The sequence below is a fragment of the Musca domestica genome, unplaced genomic scaffold (assembly GCF_030504385.1).
Source record: "Musca domestica strain aabys unplaced genomic scaffold, Musca_domestica.polishedcontigs.V.1.1 62, whole genome shotgun sequence".
NCBI lineage: Eukaryota > Metazoa > Arthropoda > Insecta > Diptera > Muscidae > Musca > Musca domestica.
In genome coordinates, this window is record NW_026712369.1 from 3,907,846 (window position 1) to 3,923,676 (window position 15,831).

The 15,831-nt window shown below is 34.9% G+C and overlaps 1 protein-coding gene across 1 annotated transcript; it reads left to right on the forward strand.

The window, feature by feature from the left end:
* The first annotated feature begins 11,913 nt into the window (after window positions 1-11,913).
* Window positions 11,914-15,376, forward strand: LOC101899554 (prolactin regulatory element-binding protein). The gene is made up of 5 exons (XM_005189710.4): window positions 11,914-12,474; window positions 12,545-13,089; window positions 13,155-13,569; window positions 14,252-14,414; window positions 14,481-15,376. Exons 1-5 carry the CDS (start codon window positions 12,334-12,336, stop codon window positions 14,564-14,566), a joined length of 1,350 nt encoding a protein of 449 aa, XP_005189767.1. The 5' UTR covers window positions 11,914-12,333; the 3' UTR covers window positions 14,567-15,376.
* The last annotated feature ends 455 nt before the right edge of the window (window positions 15,377-15,831 follow it).

Genomic DNA, 15,831 nt, shown 5'->3' on the forward strand with positions numbered 1-15,831 from the left:
GTTTTTTTTTTTCAATTTGAAGAACAGGGAGTAAGTATCAAATACGACCCCATACATATTTATGGCCTGTTCCTCCACGGAACTGGAAAAAAAAAAAACATTAATCATTTAACTCCTTTTTGGGGAAGTTCGGAAATATTATGAAGTCATTTATGGCACGATTACATTTCAATTGTGATTTATTGAGAAATGAAGTGTGTCATCAATGGAAACTATATAATACATTTAAAAATGAGACAAATAACCTTAAAAAAGCACCAGATATTATTGCCGTCCTAGGAACTTGGTTCAGCAGCCAATTTTTTATATTCTCCGTCTTTTCGTTTGTCGAAATCACTCTAGCTTCCGAACGAAATAAAGTAGGTTTATAAAATTATACTCAAATGTATGTTATATATGCAGGACTTTTGGTATTGAAAATGGGCCATGTAGGTCCACGTTTTGGTATAGCCCCCATATAACGGTACCTCCCGATATTCGGTATTTTGATGATTTTAGCGACATTATTCACCAGAATTGTTTCAAATTTGGTATTTGAAGTTCGTAATGGCTACTACAGCCTATGACAGAAAATTGTCCGTGCATGTCCATGCCTTCCTATAGCCCTAATATAATGGTACCTCCCAATATTCGGTATTTTGATGATTTTTAGCGACATTATTCACCGGAATTGTTTCAAATTTGGTATTTGAAGTTCGTAATGGATGCTAAAACCTATGACAGAAAATTGTCCGTGCAAGTCCATGCCTTCCTATAGCCCTAATATAATCGTACCTCCCGATATTCGGTATTTTGATGGTTTTAGCGACATTATTCACCGGAATTGTTTCAAATTTGGTATTTAAAGTTCGTAATGGATACTACAGCCTATGATAAAAAATTGTCTGTGCAGGTCCACGCCTTCGTATTGCCCCCATATAACGCAACCTTCCGATATTCGGTATTTTGATGATTTTAGCGACATTTAAAAAAAATATAAATATTTTTTTTTTGAAAAAAAAATGTATGACTCGTAACAAATCTTCCCCCCTGCATACTGATGCAACAGGTCCATACATATCTGATTACTCACTTTTGGCACCCCAATTTGGCACACATGGACACCTACTCCTCATCTCCTTATGGAGCAACAAAGACAATGCACATTTTAAGAGAAAAAATCTCATAAAAACAAATAATCAAAAAACAAAATTAAAATTAAACAGAAGCTCTTGCCGGAATAAAACATTGATTATGCCAGAAAGCCAATAACCAACCGGTACGGCGGACAAATACAACGGCGAGACAAACAAGAACGCGGCAGCCAAACACCAAATATGGAGCAACAAGTCAAAAGCAATGAACTTTGTTTGCCGCTTTGGCCGCGCAGCTTGTTTGGCAGTTTGTTGTCAGACAATTTATTCCGACCCCTATTATATTGGCGATCGTTGTCTTGTCTGTCTGATCTTGCTGGCTGTGTTTGTCATTGTGTTCATATCTTCGTGTTTTTTTTTTTCGATGACATCTTGACAAGATGACAAACATACACACACGCACAGAAACGATGAAGTGCAACTTAAAGAAATGATTTAAAATGCGGGTAAGATGCTGGGAAGTAACGAAATGCATGAGGGCGCTACTTGACTTCATTTCTAAATAACAATACAATACAGAAATAAAATTTAAATAAATATTTAAAATTTATAAAATAAAGTATAAAATATTTGATAATTATAATTATTTGTAAATCTTTATTTTTTGGAAAATAGCAATAAAAGCTGAGGAGTTTGCAACAATTACAGAGAAAAAATACAGAGAGAGAGAGAGAGAGAGAATGACAAATGAGAAGCTGAATGATGTCAGACAGAGATGCCAATTTGGTGGTTTTCCCGCTACTTGTGGTGATTTTTGACGCATAAAAACCGCTGTTTAAGAGTTATAGCGATTTTCTAATTTAAATCGCTACAATAGCGATTTTGGCTGTTAAAAGTAATGGTTGTAACGATTTTTACGCAAAATTGTTTATTGTTATCACTTCTAAGGCAATTTAAGCCTGTATAAGGTTGGACAAGAAGACTACTTGTAACAACAATTAAAAAAAATTGTAAGTTTTCCACTATTGTGATTTGACTTTGTTTAAATTTCAAGCTGCTCAATCTCAGAGATTGACTTACTAGCCGACTTTTTATAAGCCTTGTAAAGAACATTTCTATGTAGATGTTGATGAGTTTAGAAATAAACTAAGACCGGTTATCACATCTTTCCGATAGATAAAAAAGTGATGCTGTCGGACACATAAATCGTTTTTCGTTATTACAAGTCTCATTTAAATAAAAACTGTCCTATAAGCCATAGGCCAGACCATCTTCCCTTTATCTTTTAACGTAAAGTTTACTGAATTCATTTTGCCATATTTTATATTGATAATATGACAATAACAGCAAAATATATTTAAATAAAGAAATGGATAACGCAAATCATTTATTTTATATTAAAGAGCTGAATTATAAATTTAATTCACGAAATTAATTACAAATTCGTTTTGTTTATTATTTTCAACCTAAAATGAAGATGCCATTGTGAAAAAAATGCTGTGACTACCAGTTACTTTTACAAAAAGGTTGCCATATCTCTGTAAGAAATGCATATGTACTTTAAAGGAAAGATGTAATGATGAGAATCCGATAATGTGAACTCTATCCTTCACTTTTCCTAAAGTAAGGGATAACAAAAGTGGACTATAAAGGGAAGATATAAGAACGGGCCTAAGAAACATTTGTGTATATGTGGGTGAGATCTGTTCTTCTTTTTGATTAGATCTTGTTGATGTGAAGCATATTTCCCTACGTCTTTTTTTTTTTTTTTTTTTTTTTGATTTATGTTCAAGTCAGATTAAAAAAAACTTTTTTTAAAATAAATTAATTGAATTATTTAAAACTAATTGAGTATATGTAAAATTTTTCCCCTCTTTTTCGGCGTAATGAATGATTATTTCTGCCGTTTTTATACATTTTCTTAGTGTTTGTTAGTCTAAGTCAGTTGAGATTTGTGGTGGTATTTTATAGTGTTATTTAATCTTAGTCAGTAGCGATTTGTGGTGGTTTTTAGATTAGTAAACCAATTATTTTTTCAAGGAATCATAAACATGGATTCTTTTAAAAATATTTTTTTTTCAAGGAGGTCTGGAATGACAAAAGTTTTCCAGAACTAAACATATCTCCTCAATAATTGTACACCTCCACATTAAATAAAGAATTTATAATTAAACTGATTCCAGACATACAGGGGACAAGCAACAAAAAAACAATTACAGAATTCATATATTGATTGTCTCTCATTTCTTTGGTTTTTATTTAACCAAAAAAAAAATTGTGTTGTCTTCAGCTTCCGACCAATGTCAAAACAACATAAAGCAATGTCCCCACGTTAAGTGATTCAGTTTGAGAGGAAATGTTTATTTATGCACTCTTGCCATATTCGGCTATTTGGAGGATATCCAGACCGGTTTGAGCGATGAGCTCATAAAGCTCACAAAATATTGACTAAATATTGAAGTTTTTTGTATTACTACAACAATTTAATTTACAACAATTTCCGGCTTTACTCAAAACCACCTTGCCATGACAAAAATTCTGCCATCCACCTAACTTTAAGAAGATAATCTTGTTTGACCCAATTTCAAAAAAAAGACAGCTACCTTTTTTGTTGTTTTATTTTATTAGTCTTAGAGGCTAGACAAAATAACACAAAATTGTGTATTCCACCCTGATAGCATCCTCATCGTGTTTTGTGAAAACGTGGGGACATCAATTTATGTTCCAAAACGCTATCATATCCTCATAGATAGTCTAGACACGCTAAATACACAGATAGCTGGTCATAAAAAGGTGAAACAAGACTCCTGTCATCTCGTTTTTGGCTGCCTCCCTCAAAGCCATCAAATATATCTACCCCCTCCTCATCCCCAAAAAATTGGATAAACAGCCAAAAAACACGTATTCCAGCCTGTTCCTATAAAGCAACATGTGAGGTACAAACAAGCATACCTCACAACATATATAAATACACACATGTTTACACGTAGACATTTCTAAGATGTAATCTCCTGCAACACCATCCTTGTTTTTACACAAAACTCATCCTGTTGCCAAATAAAAATGTTCCTCAGATATTACAAATTTTGGGTACGGGAGGATAAGGAGGAGATTGGTTGCAGACGAAGAAGAACTATAACACGTCTGGGCTACTAAATGGGATTACTTTTGCTAAGATATTGTTTTTTTCACATTTCTTTTGTTGGCACATAAAAACGGCATCTAAATTGCAATGGAATTGTCGAACAAAATTTCAATGTCTTCAAAGAGGGTGGTGTGACAAGGAGGAGAACTAAAAGAAGTATAAAAAGTAAAAGTATTTTTATACCCAAATTCTGTAGAGTTTAAGTCCCACATAGCTTATCCCAGTATTGCCAACATTTTGAGAGCTAGAAACGTAATTAAAAACCAGAAAAGCGTAAATGGCGTAAAAATTTTCCTTAAAAAAGCGTAAAAAGCGCTATGTACTTTTTTCTAATCAAAATTGTCAATAAAACACTTTTTTCTAAACTAAAAACAGTTTTTTCATTTATTTTTCATTTATTTATTTATATGTTGCAATGAAAAAGCCATTAGGCCAATAAGTATCACAACTATCAGAAAACTACAAAAGTGTACTCCAAAATAAAATAAAAACATCTTAAAAATATTACATAGTGTATCTTAAAGTAACCTAAGAAATCATATGTAAAATATGGACAAAAAGGCTCCCCAGCCAATGAAAATAAATTTAAGTCTATTGCTGGTAATAAAAAAAAACAATATTGAATCGAATGATACAGTGTCGTCAATATCATTAAAACAAACAAATTGTTAACCTCCATTTGCCTCTACAAAGTTTTCAAACATGCGGCGAAAAACACCGCGGGAAAACGAGAATTGTCGTAGCTCAGCTGGAAGCTGATTCCAGATTCGTGCGGAACGAACTATGAAAGATCTTTCATATAGAGACGTAGAAAAATGAGGGAAAATTATTTGCGTATTCCTAGTAGACCGAGAAAACACTAGCCGATCTCGCTGAAAACCGGGAAGATTTAAACAGATACATTTATATAGAAATGAAACCACGCGTTGTTTAACAAAAGTAGAGAATGACACTCCTAGAAAGAGGACTGCATGCGCAGAAATATGGTCAAAACGACGCAAATTATAAACATATCTTACAATGATGTTAAAAAGTTTTTCTAATTTCATTAAATACTCATGTGTTGTACCAGAAATCACTTCAATACAGTAGGAAATTACCGAAAATAACATAGAATGAGCAAGATTTCTCTTTACAAATAAGGGCAAATAGAAATCAGTTGAGTGTAATTTTCGGAGCATATTTATAACTTTGGGGTACAGTGCATCAATATGCAAAGAAAAATCATGCTTGGCATCAAGGACAACACCTAAACAATTTATGCGGTCAACAAAATCCACCGCTACACCATTAACCTGTATATTAATACCGCTATTCAGTCGGCAAGGCGAACCAAATGTCATTGCTTTTGTCTTAGAAACATTTACTACTAGATTATTATTTCTCAACCAACGTGAAATATTACCTAATGTTGTATTTATGGTATTCTCTAGTTGAAAGTCTGATTGACCTTTAAAAAATAAATGAATGTCGTCCGCATACATAAACGGATGACAGTCGCAATTAGTTAGAATGCTACTAATGTCATTGACATATAAAACAAAAAGAAGCGGACCTAAAATTGAACCTTGAGGTACCCCGCTGTAAATATTACGTAAGCTGGATGCCTCGCCATTATATGAAACATATTGAGAACGTCCAGATAAATATGAAGTTTTAGGGTGGAAACACATAAAGCGCATATTTGGCTGGCTTAAGTCATCGGCTGGCTTCTTCGTACATGAACAAAGGAGTTTTAGGTTGACTTAGTTCGATTTTGGCTCTAGGCTCCTTTGTTCATTTCCGAAGAAGCCAGCCGATGACTTAAGCCAGCCAAATACGCGCTTTATGTATTTTCAGCTTTATTCAAAAATTTAGATCGTATCTTAATGATATATTAGGAACATTTTACGTGTGGTTAAAACTTACAGACGTATACATTTTTACAAACAAGTATATTCACCTATAAAACCCATAGCTTAAAATGCAGTTAAAAGGTCTGCATCAGTTTCTTCATTTTCCCATAAGATAGCTTGTATAATTTTTTGGCTTTTTGTAAACTTCCTGTGTAGATTTATAATTTTAAAAATCAAAAAATAATTTCTTTACAGACATTTGACGGCAGGTCATATTTGTCACAGCACGTATTCTCTTCTCGACGCAGGCCATATTTAATATGTAGAATAGAATTTACAGAATTTAAGGATAATCTGTTTCTGATTTTCGATTTATATAAATTCATAGCACTGAATGCTCTTTCCACTTCTGCATTTGAGTATGGGAAGCTTAACAGTCTTATAACGAATTCTGATAAATCTTGAAAGGGATTTTGCCCTGTGGAATCTTTGAACTCATTTACTTCTTTCCAGATCTATCTATTATCAATACTTCTTTCCATATTAGAAATGACATCCGCGTTTTTTTTTTCTTGTTCATTTTACTTTTCCTTCAATTGGTTTATAATACACAAAATGCTTTGTTTTATTTTAGTTTATTAAAAAAGAGTTACATGTAAACAAAAGAACTTCAATGGCAGGAATGAAAGACACGTAAAGAATTAGCAGTAAAGAACTTGCCATACTATCAAAATATTCGAATGTATAAACATTGCAACATTTTAAAATCTAAAACCCGCTAAAAGCACTAACAGAAAAGATGAAAAGTGTACGTACAGTGCTTTTTTCGTTTCGCGCTATGCCCACTATTTTGGCGTTTTGGGGGGGTCTAAAAAGCACCATAAATCGCGCGAAAAGCACTAAGTTGGCATCGATGGCTTCACCCATGGCCAAATTCAAAAGGTAATCTCATTTGTTAAACCGGTAATGGCAACCATTTTCATTTTGAGATCCGTCCATGGTAGAATAATACAGACAAGAGCAAGTGCCTGCTGATTACACAATATTGTAATACGAGTGTCAATATCAAGGTGACAGTGTTGGCATGTTTGTTTGGGATACCGTAGTATTTTGTTGTTGCAAAAATCGTCAGGCTTAATCCCATTATTGTTGTTTTTATAAAACAACATTTGTTTAATAGTGGAGAAAGTGAAAAATGAGTGAATGATGACAATTAAAAATATTAAATCTAATTTCAAATTTGAGGAGATAATTACAACAAAATTTTAGTTTGTTCCAGGGGCTGCAAGAATGTAAAACTTTTAACTGCGATAACGGATTTTCCCTTTATGATAACGAAAAAATTGCAAAAAAAAGTAGGTTCTGGAACTGATAATTCAAATAATTTTTATTCACCCCCATCGGGTAAATCTTGGGGAAGTTTTGTTCCCCTGGAATCTGAAGTCCCCTCAAAAGAAGTTTTGCAATCGTAAAATTCCCGCGAAATGTTTGTTTCCTTATTTAAACAGCTGTTAAAAGTCTTTAAGGCTATCAGTGAATAGTGAATGACAACAAAATATTAAAATTGTAATAATTGAATTCAAAAAAGAAAATGCTAAGAATCGGAGCACCATTATTGATTCAGGAGGAAGAATCTGTGTAGCATCTAATGTTCAGCAGACGTGTTCGAGATGTACCTAACCCCTTGGAGTTACCTCCTACGTTGTAAGTAATTTAAATGTATTAAAAAATGTTTGGTTATCAAAAACGTTTGTTATAGATTCATCCTGGATTATAGATAAAATAAGGATGCTTTTCGGTATATTCTGGATGATCTCAATGGAAATATGCCGCCAACAAAAATATCGTCCGGAATTCCACCAATTTGGAAATTATGTGCCTGTCTGCGTTTTTTGCAGAGAGTGGGTACCAGAAAGGTGTAACCAGAGATTATGAAGTTGGCATGGCTCAATCAACGCTTAGCAAAGTATTGGCTCAAGTTTTAAATGTTCTGGAGCGGACACTGTGCCGTAAGTGGATAACGTTTCCGATTGAAGAAGAGAGTCGAGGGACAACTTAAGATTTTTACCACTAATTTGGAATACCAGGCGTTAGGGTATGTATTCCAATGCAAAATAAACTTCAACCGGAAAGAAGCCTTTAAGGTGCAAACACATAAAGGGCTTTTCTGACAGGCTTAAGTCATCGGCTTGCTTCTTCGGAAAATAACAAAGGAGCCTAGGGCCAAAATCGAATTATGTCAACCTAAACCTCCTTTGTTCATCTACGAAGAAGCCAGCCGATGACTTAAGCCAGCCAAAAATGCTCTTTATGTATTTCCAGCCTTAGCCTTAATACCACACTTGTAGGTCTTATTTTAATATAATTTGTGTGTCTAATAAAAATATAAATGAATATAACATTTGTTGATGCTACACACCCTGGAGCCTGTTATGATTCCTTTACAATACGTCTAGAGCAAGACATAGTACAAACTTTTTATTTTTATTTAGCAACATTTCAAATTTACCATTCATGCCAAAGACGGTTTGAACTACCATCCAACACCAAAACAGCTCGTCTACTGGCTAGTGTAGTACATTTTAGGCACACAGGGTCAGATGAAAAAACTTCAGACTGCTGTCATTTCCAAGCCACTCGTCCGACAGCTGTTAAAATTATTCCAGTGACAGCTCATTATATTGTTTACAAGCGTACAAAAGCATTTTGGTGAGTATTTTCCAGAAAAAAGTTATTCGTGATGGAATTCAAGCGTGATAGTGTGATTTCTTTATATTTGGCTGGAAAACCACAAGTGGCTATCTTTAGAGCACACCAGCATTTAAATGTGAATAAATCTTTTGTTTCTCCTACCATCACTCGTTACTCGTTGTAGCGTAGCCCGACGTCAAGGAAGTGAAATAAAACAGAAACATCAGCAGAAATGGCTCGAAAGAAGCGACTTCATCGAAACCCTCGTCGCAGTGGCCAAAAATGCCTCGTGAGCTGAACACATCGCAATATTCCATTCGGCAAATATTAAAAAAATTAGCTTGGGGGAAAGCCATTGAAATTCCAAAAAGGGCAAGAACTTACACCGCAACAGAAAGAAAATAGACTCAAAAGAGCTAAAGGGTTGCTTCGCTTGGCCGAAAGTGGTGAACTGCCAAATTTGGTTTTCTCCGTCTCCGATTAGAAAACATTCGTTGTCCAGTAGTTTGTAAACAAACAAAATGATCATGTTTACTTGCCAAAAGGGTCAGCTGGAAATATGCATCTTCAGTTGGCCACCAGAACTCAAGCGCCGGCCATGGTGATGATGTGGGCCGCCACAACAGCGAACAATCGCTCTTCGCTCGTATTAATCAACCATGGTATTAGAATAAGTGACGAATATTGCCGCGAAAATATTCTGAAGGGTGTGTTGAAGCCTTGGGCACGCAAACATTTTGGCCGGAGACCTTGGACATTCCAACAGGACTCAGCACGCGCCACCCAAGAATGGTTACAAAATGAGGTTCCTTGCTCCATTTCCAGCTCACAATGGCCACCAAAATCTCCGGATACCAATCCGTTGGACTATTGTGTCTGGAGTATTTTGGAAAGCAAGGTTGGCACTAAAAAATACCAAAGTGTCGATCACAAGCGCTTCGACAGGAATGAGCCAAAAATTCCGCAGAGCTACATTCGGGCGGCCTGTGACGGCTTCATTGGCCATTTGAATGCCAGGAATATTGAATTGATGAATAACACCGGCAAAGTTGACGAAATACAGTGGATAAGTCCGAGCAAAGTATGTTGAGGTATAACCGCATCCCCCCGTCAAATTATACCAATGAGTGAAGTATATGACGATATATTTAGCGAAAAAGACAATAACTAATCAGATTTAGAATAATTGACCGATTTTTAATATGAGTACCTAACCTGCATTGATGACTTCGAAGAGGATGTTCTGGAATGTGTTGCTGGCTATATTATTCGAGAGCTAAATGTAAATATATTTACGTGGGTTGACCAATTTTCCAAAGGCTCTTCAAAAAACACATCCTAAATATTCTTGGTGATTGATGACTTAAGTCAATCAAAAAAGCGTTTTATGTATTCTCACCTTAAAACTCAAGTCATCAAAAAAGCGTTTTATGTATTCTCACCTTAAAACTCCTCATTTACGAAGAAGCCATCCAAAAACGCGTTAATAAATTCTAACCTTTAAGCCATCGGCTGACTTCATCGTAAAAAATACAATAGTTTTAGGTTGACTTAGTTCGATTTTGGCCCATTATTTATACTTGTTCACCCTTCATTTTATGTGTTCTCTTCTTTGCCTTATCATTATCAGTCCCCCCTTCGTATTCATAGACGTTTTCTTAAGAATATAATTCTGTTATTTCCTGGAAAACATGTTTTTTCAATGTCGAAGTTGTATTGAAGTGTTGGTAGACATATGTTGGTGGGTTTTGTAGAAAAAAATCGCCACATCAATACATCAAACGAGTGGGAGTGAGGAAAACAACAACACATCCCCCATCCCACCACACACACATTCACATACAACTACCACCCATAAAAAAAAACAACTTTACACCCACAAAACTGCATAACAGACATGCGACATTCATTTTTATTACAGTCGGGCTTTTCCTTTACCGTTATATGGACCTCAATTGTGACGATATCCTGGCTCAGCCTGGAGTTTTATGACTTTTACCAATGATGACGACATCATTTGGGTTTCCTTCCCTTTTTTCTCTCTCTCCCTCTCTCTCTCATGCATAATTGAACGAAACACATCAAAATCTTGTTATCAAAAACGACAAAAGGAAATCCATCTATAGTCTTTTAAATCAACTCACCCCCCATAAAGAAGCTGAAGCATGGAAACGCAATTGAGTTAAGATCCCCAGCACATAAGGTCATAAAATGTGGCTTAAGTTTGCCATAATATCCACGGCTAACGCACGCATGCCACCGCATGTCGTAGCATTGAATTTTTTGGTAGAAAAAACTGGTAGACATAGCTTGCTCCTGTTATGCTTGCTGCAGCAAGTTCAAGGTGTCGCCATGGACGTTTTCCGTATTTTCCTTTAGTCGGCATTGAAGAAAAAAGAAGTCATCACTTTTTGCTGAACGTGTCCAAAAGTCTTCGAGTCGACATTTATGCAGCCATAAATTAAGGTTATCTTTTTTCTTCACCTTTGAGGCATTGCCTTAAGAAGCTTTGAAATGCATTTGAAAAAAAATGAAGTGAATTATTTAAATGTTTACTTACAACCTGCTAGGAAAGCAATGATACGAAAGATTTTTGATAAGAATACCTGAAGAAGAAGAATTTCTAATAAGAATGTAATGTCTTGCATTTATATGTCGCCAATTGCATAAATCCTCATAGATGAGGTTAATCTGGCAAAAAGTTCTAATGTAAACATACTATAAAGGTGATAATATATAAACAGCTTGGCTTCAAGGTGACATATCATGAAGGAATATCAGATCCGCAATTGAATACTGACGACGATTCCCACTATAATTTTAGTATTGTCCTTCTTAAGTCACCAGCTTGGTTTTTTCCTAAAAGACCAATGGAACATAAGCCGAATAACTGTAAATGAAGGGCGAAATTGAACTAAGTGAACCTAAAACTGTTTTGTTCTTTTACGAAGAAGCCAAGACATTCTCTTTGCCTCTCTATAATGCGCCCTTTTAATATAACGGGAACTCATCAATTGATTTGTATTGCTTTGGCAACCCCAATATGCAAACAAATGATACAGCTGGGCCAATCGCCTCAATAACGATAACAAATAATCGATTAGTCGATTTTCTCACAAATCAGTTGATTTTCATTTTTCGATTTTCAGCCAAAGTCTGATTTACGTTTACGTATCCCTAACACAAATATTAGACGTATCATACGTGGAACTTAATAAATTGTTTAATAAACATGAAATATAAATAAATATAAAATTAGAATAAATTCCTAATAAATTAATAAACAACAATAGAAATAAATAAATTTAGTGAAGCTCAAAGCAATTAGGAAAGAAAAACAAACAAAGCAAGAACAAACAGGCTGGCCGACAAAAGAAAGCAAACTCGAAACAATCTCAAACGCCGTACATGACTAGTATTTTGTGGTGGAAAGAAGAGCAGCTGCTGATAAACTAAAAAAATAGACCAAAGTCAAACCCATAATTAATTTACAAAATTTTTGTTTCAAACAAATCGAAAGGGGGTTAAGGTTAACAACTATATAACCGCAACAACAACAATAAACGTGAATATACACAGATAAGAGCAAATGGCCCCGACAAGAAGACCCAGCGATGGGCTATTGGCCCGAGTAAATTTTCCTCTCTATGCCGTTGATATGCTGACCAGCCGTCATGTTTTGGTGGCTGGTGGTGGTGGGGCCAGTAAAACTGGTGTGGCCAATGGATTTGTAAGTAAAAAATAAGTTAAACAACCCAAAAACCTCTTCTAAAATTACCGCTATTCCTTCTTTCCTCCAGGAAATCTATGAAATTTATCACAATGGGCAACACTTTTGCGCCCAAGAGGTAATACGTCACGAGACTGGCTCAAATGTTGTCATGAATTTTGCCGTACGTAATGATGGACGTCGTTCGTATTTATGTGCCGGCCAAGAGGCCCATTGTCAAATGTATTTTGTTAATCCCCGTGTTGTAAGCGAAGATGGCAAAGAAGAAATCTCAGTCACACAAGAATCAACAAAAAATAATCCAGATTCGCATATTAATGAAAATGGCATACGGCAGAGAAGGCCAGCCACATCGGGCGTTGAAGATGTGGCTAATGGTCATGTACCGGCAGGGGAAAAGTCCCCGCCTAAACAAGATCAAAATGCCAATATCAAGAGGATATTGAAATTTGATATTAAAGCAGCAGATTCAGTACAAACAGACTTTTTGGGCAATGATCCACTGCAAAGGGTGGTGCGTATATCTCCCAATGGACACATTATGGCTACCGGTGGTACGGATGGCCATTTAAGGGTATGGTCATTTCCACAAATGCTGAAAACAGCCGATATTGTGTAAGAAATTTTATCAGAGTATAAAAACATGTTTCTCAATATTTGTTTCAATTTTTCTTTTACAGAGCTCACTCTAAAGAAATCGATGACATTGACATTAGTCCCGATTCCAAATACATCATAACAATATCCAAAGATGGCCAGGGTCTGATGTGGGATATTGCAACGTCGAAAAAAGTTTTCGACTTGAAATGGGCAACACCAGAAGGTGCAAAATATTTGTTTAAACGCTGTCGTTATGGCACAATTGAGGCCCAGCGTGATAAATATCGCCTCTTTACCATAACCAATCCTTTGGGAAAAGTTGGCAAACAACGTGGTTTCTTGCAACAATGGGACTGTACCAATGGCAAGTTACGTTTGGCTGTTGGCATCGATGAAAGCTTAGCCTCGTTGGCGGTGCGTGATGATGGTCGATTTGTGGCAGTCGGCACAATGTTTTCGGGCAGTATTTCGATGTACATTGCTTTTAGTTTACAGGTAAGGTAAAATGATTTCTTTGGTGGTAAAGTTAAATTTTTTTGAAGGTGTTGACAGAAGGATTTTGTGAGCTTCTTACAAAAGCAAGGGATTCTATATCAAGCACTTCTTTTTGGAGGTCGTATAGAGCATTTTTAAGGAATCATAAAGAAAAGAATATGTTGGTGATTTTAGCGACTATTTTTTACCGGAATTGTTTCAATTTTGGTATTTGAAGTTTGTAATGCATACTACAGCCTACGACAGGAAATTGTGTGTGCAGGTCCACGTCTTTGTATAGCCCCATATAACAGTACCTCCCGATATTCGGCATTTTGATGATTTTAGCGACATTATTTACCGAAAATGTTTCAAATTTGATATTTGAAGTTCGTAATGAATACTACAGCCTAACACAGAAAATTGTCTGTGCAGGTCCACGTCTTTGTTTAGCCCCATATAACAGTACCTCCCGATATTCGGTATTTTGATGATTTTAGCGACATTATTCACCGGAATTATTTCAAATTTGAAGTTCGTAATGGATACCACAGCGTATGACAGACGTTTTAAGTTACTTTTTTTAGGGGATTATTATGAAAAGCCTTGAAGGGCTATGTATTGGCGCCTTTTAGAACATTTTGTTTTTTTATGGTGTTCTAAAATTTTTCAAAAATCTCACCAATGATTCTTCTTTTTTTAGCGTGTCCTACACATACCCAATGCTCACTCAATGTTTGTGACTGGCTTGCAATTCTTGCCTGTGACCAATGAAGAAGGGCCACCCATCTCAAGTGATACGGAAGCGGCCGTACTCTCTATATCTGTCGACAATAAAGTTTGCATACATAGTTTACAGCATAGACGTAAGTATCCACTTTGAAAAATATTTAAAATTCGTATTGCTAATTATTGTCTGCTTTCCCTTACAGGTACAATGCCAGCTTGGCTAGCTATAATACTTATTGTATTGGTATTATTTGGCGCATTTACATTATGCTCATTTTTAGGACTATAGAAAATAAATAGATTGAATAGAAACACGAACGATCCATGTATGTAGAAAGACAGGAAAACGAAAATCTAAAGGACGTCAAGTAAGGTGATGGGAGCGAGAGTGTGTGAAGGGGTACTATACTTGGCGTCCGCAAATAAGATCAATACTGAACCCACATTAATACAGGTGATCCTCCTAAGAAAGAAAAAAAATCAATAACCACAACAAAGCCATTACACATAAATCATATAAATATATAAATTAAGGCATTTATACTATAAACCAACATCAACAACAACATTCTTATGTGAAAGCATGAAAGAAAACCTAACGAAAATCATAAATATATTGCAATAACTTCTTTGTTTTTGGAAGCAGCGGAAAGAAGCAACCACTATATAACGACTAAAATAACAATAACAAAATAGTTAAATTGAAATATTTACATATATAAAAAAAACGAAAGCAGTAACTCAACGCAAACTAAATTAATATAATTTATTAACAATAATTGTTTAAAAAATTTAATAATACTTGCATATTACAAGTCAATTGTTTATTATATACAACACTCTTACTTGTATTACCTTTATTTTAAATGTTTAATTTTTGATTCTCCCAATAGCTATCCATTTGTGTAAACATTCTATTATATATTTTTTAAAACAAATATACCACCTTTCGAAAACTAAGTTTTAGTGCTTTAATAATATATATAATGTATACAATATCTTAAGTTAATTATATACTGTAATAATGGTTTCACTTTTTGTTTACTTTTTGTGTTCTATTCCGTCAATCATGAAAATATAAATTTACTCTTTCTCCTAACTCTCTCTCTCTCGATTTATCTATATATGTCCTCTCTTAGATTATAGTGAACTATTACAATTGCAAATATAATAGACTTTTAAAAATAATTAAGAATAAAAACAAACAATTAAGGATTTAATTGTTTAAAATATAAATGAAAAATTAAATTTTAATTTTTTTTAAAGATGTTATCACTTGGAGAAGGATTATATAAAAAAAAGTACGTATCGGAGTCTAGTTGCACAAAATGGAAACGTACGTCCCGAAATTCTCTCCATTTGGGCTGCTATTAGCCATTATTTGCACCACAAAAATCTGATTCGATCTTGATAAAATTTAGCAGAGGAATTTTCGACCTCTAAAAGATGTCGAGTATCAAATATCATTGCTGTCGAATTAATATAACGAATGTGAGGGACTTCAACACCAAGTCTGATGGAACATATATATATAGGAGCTATAGCTATATCTGA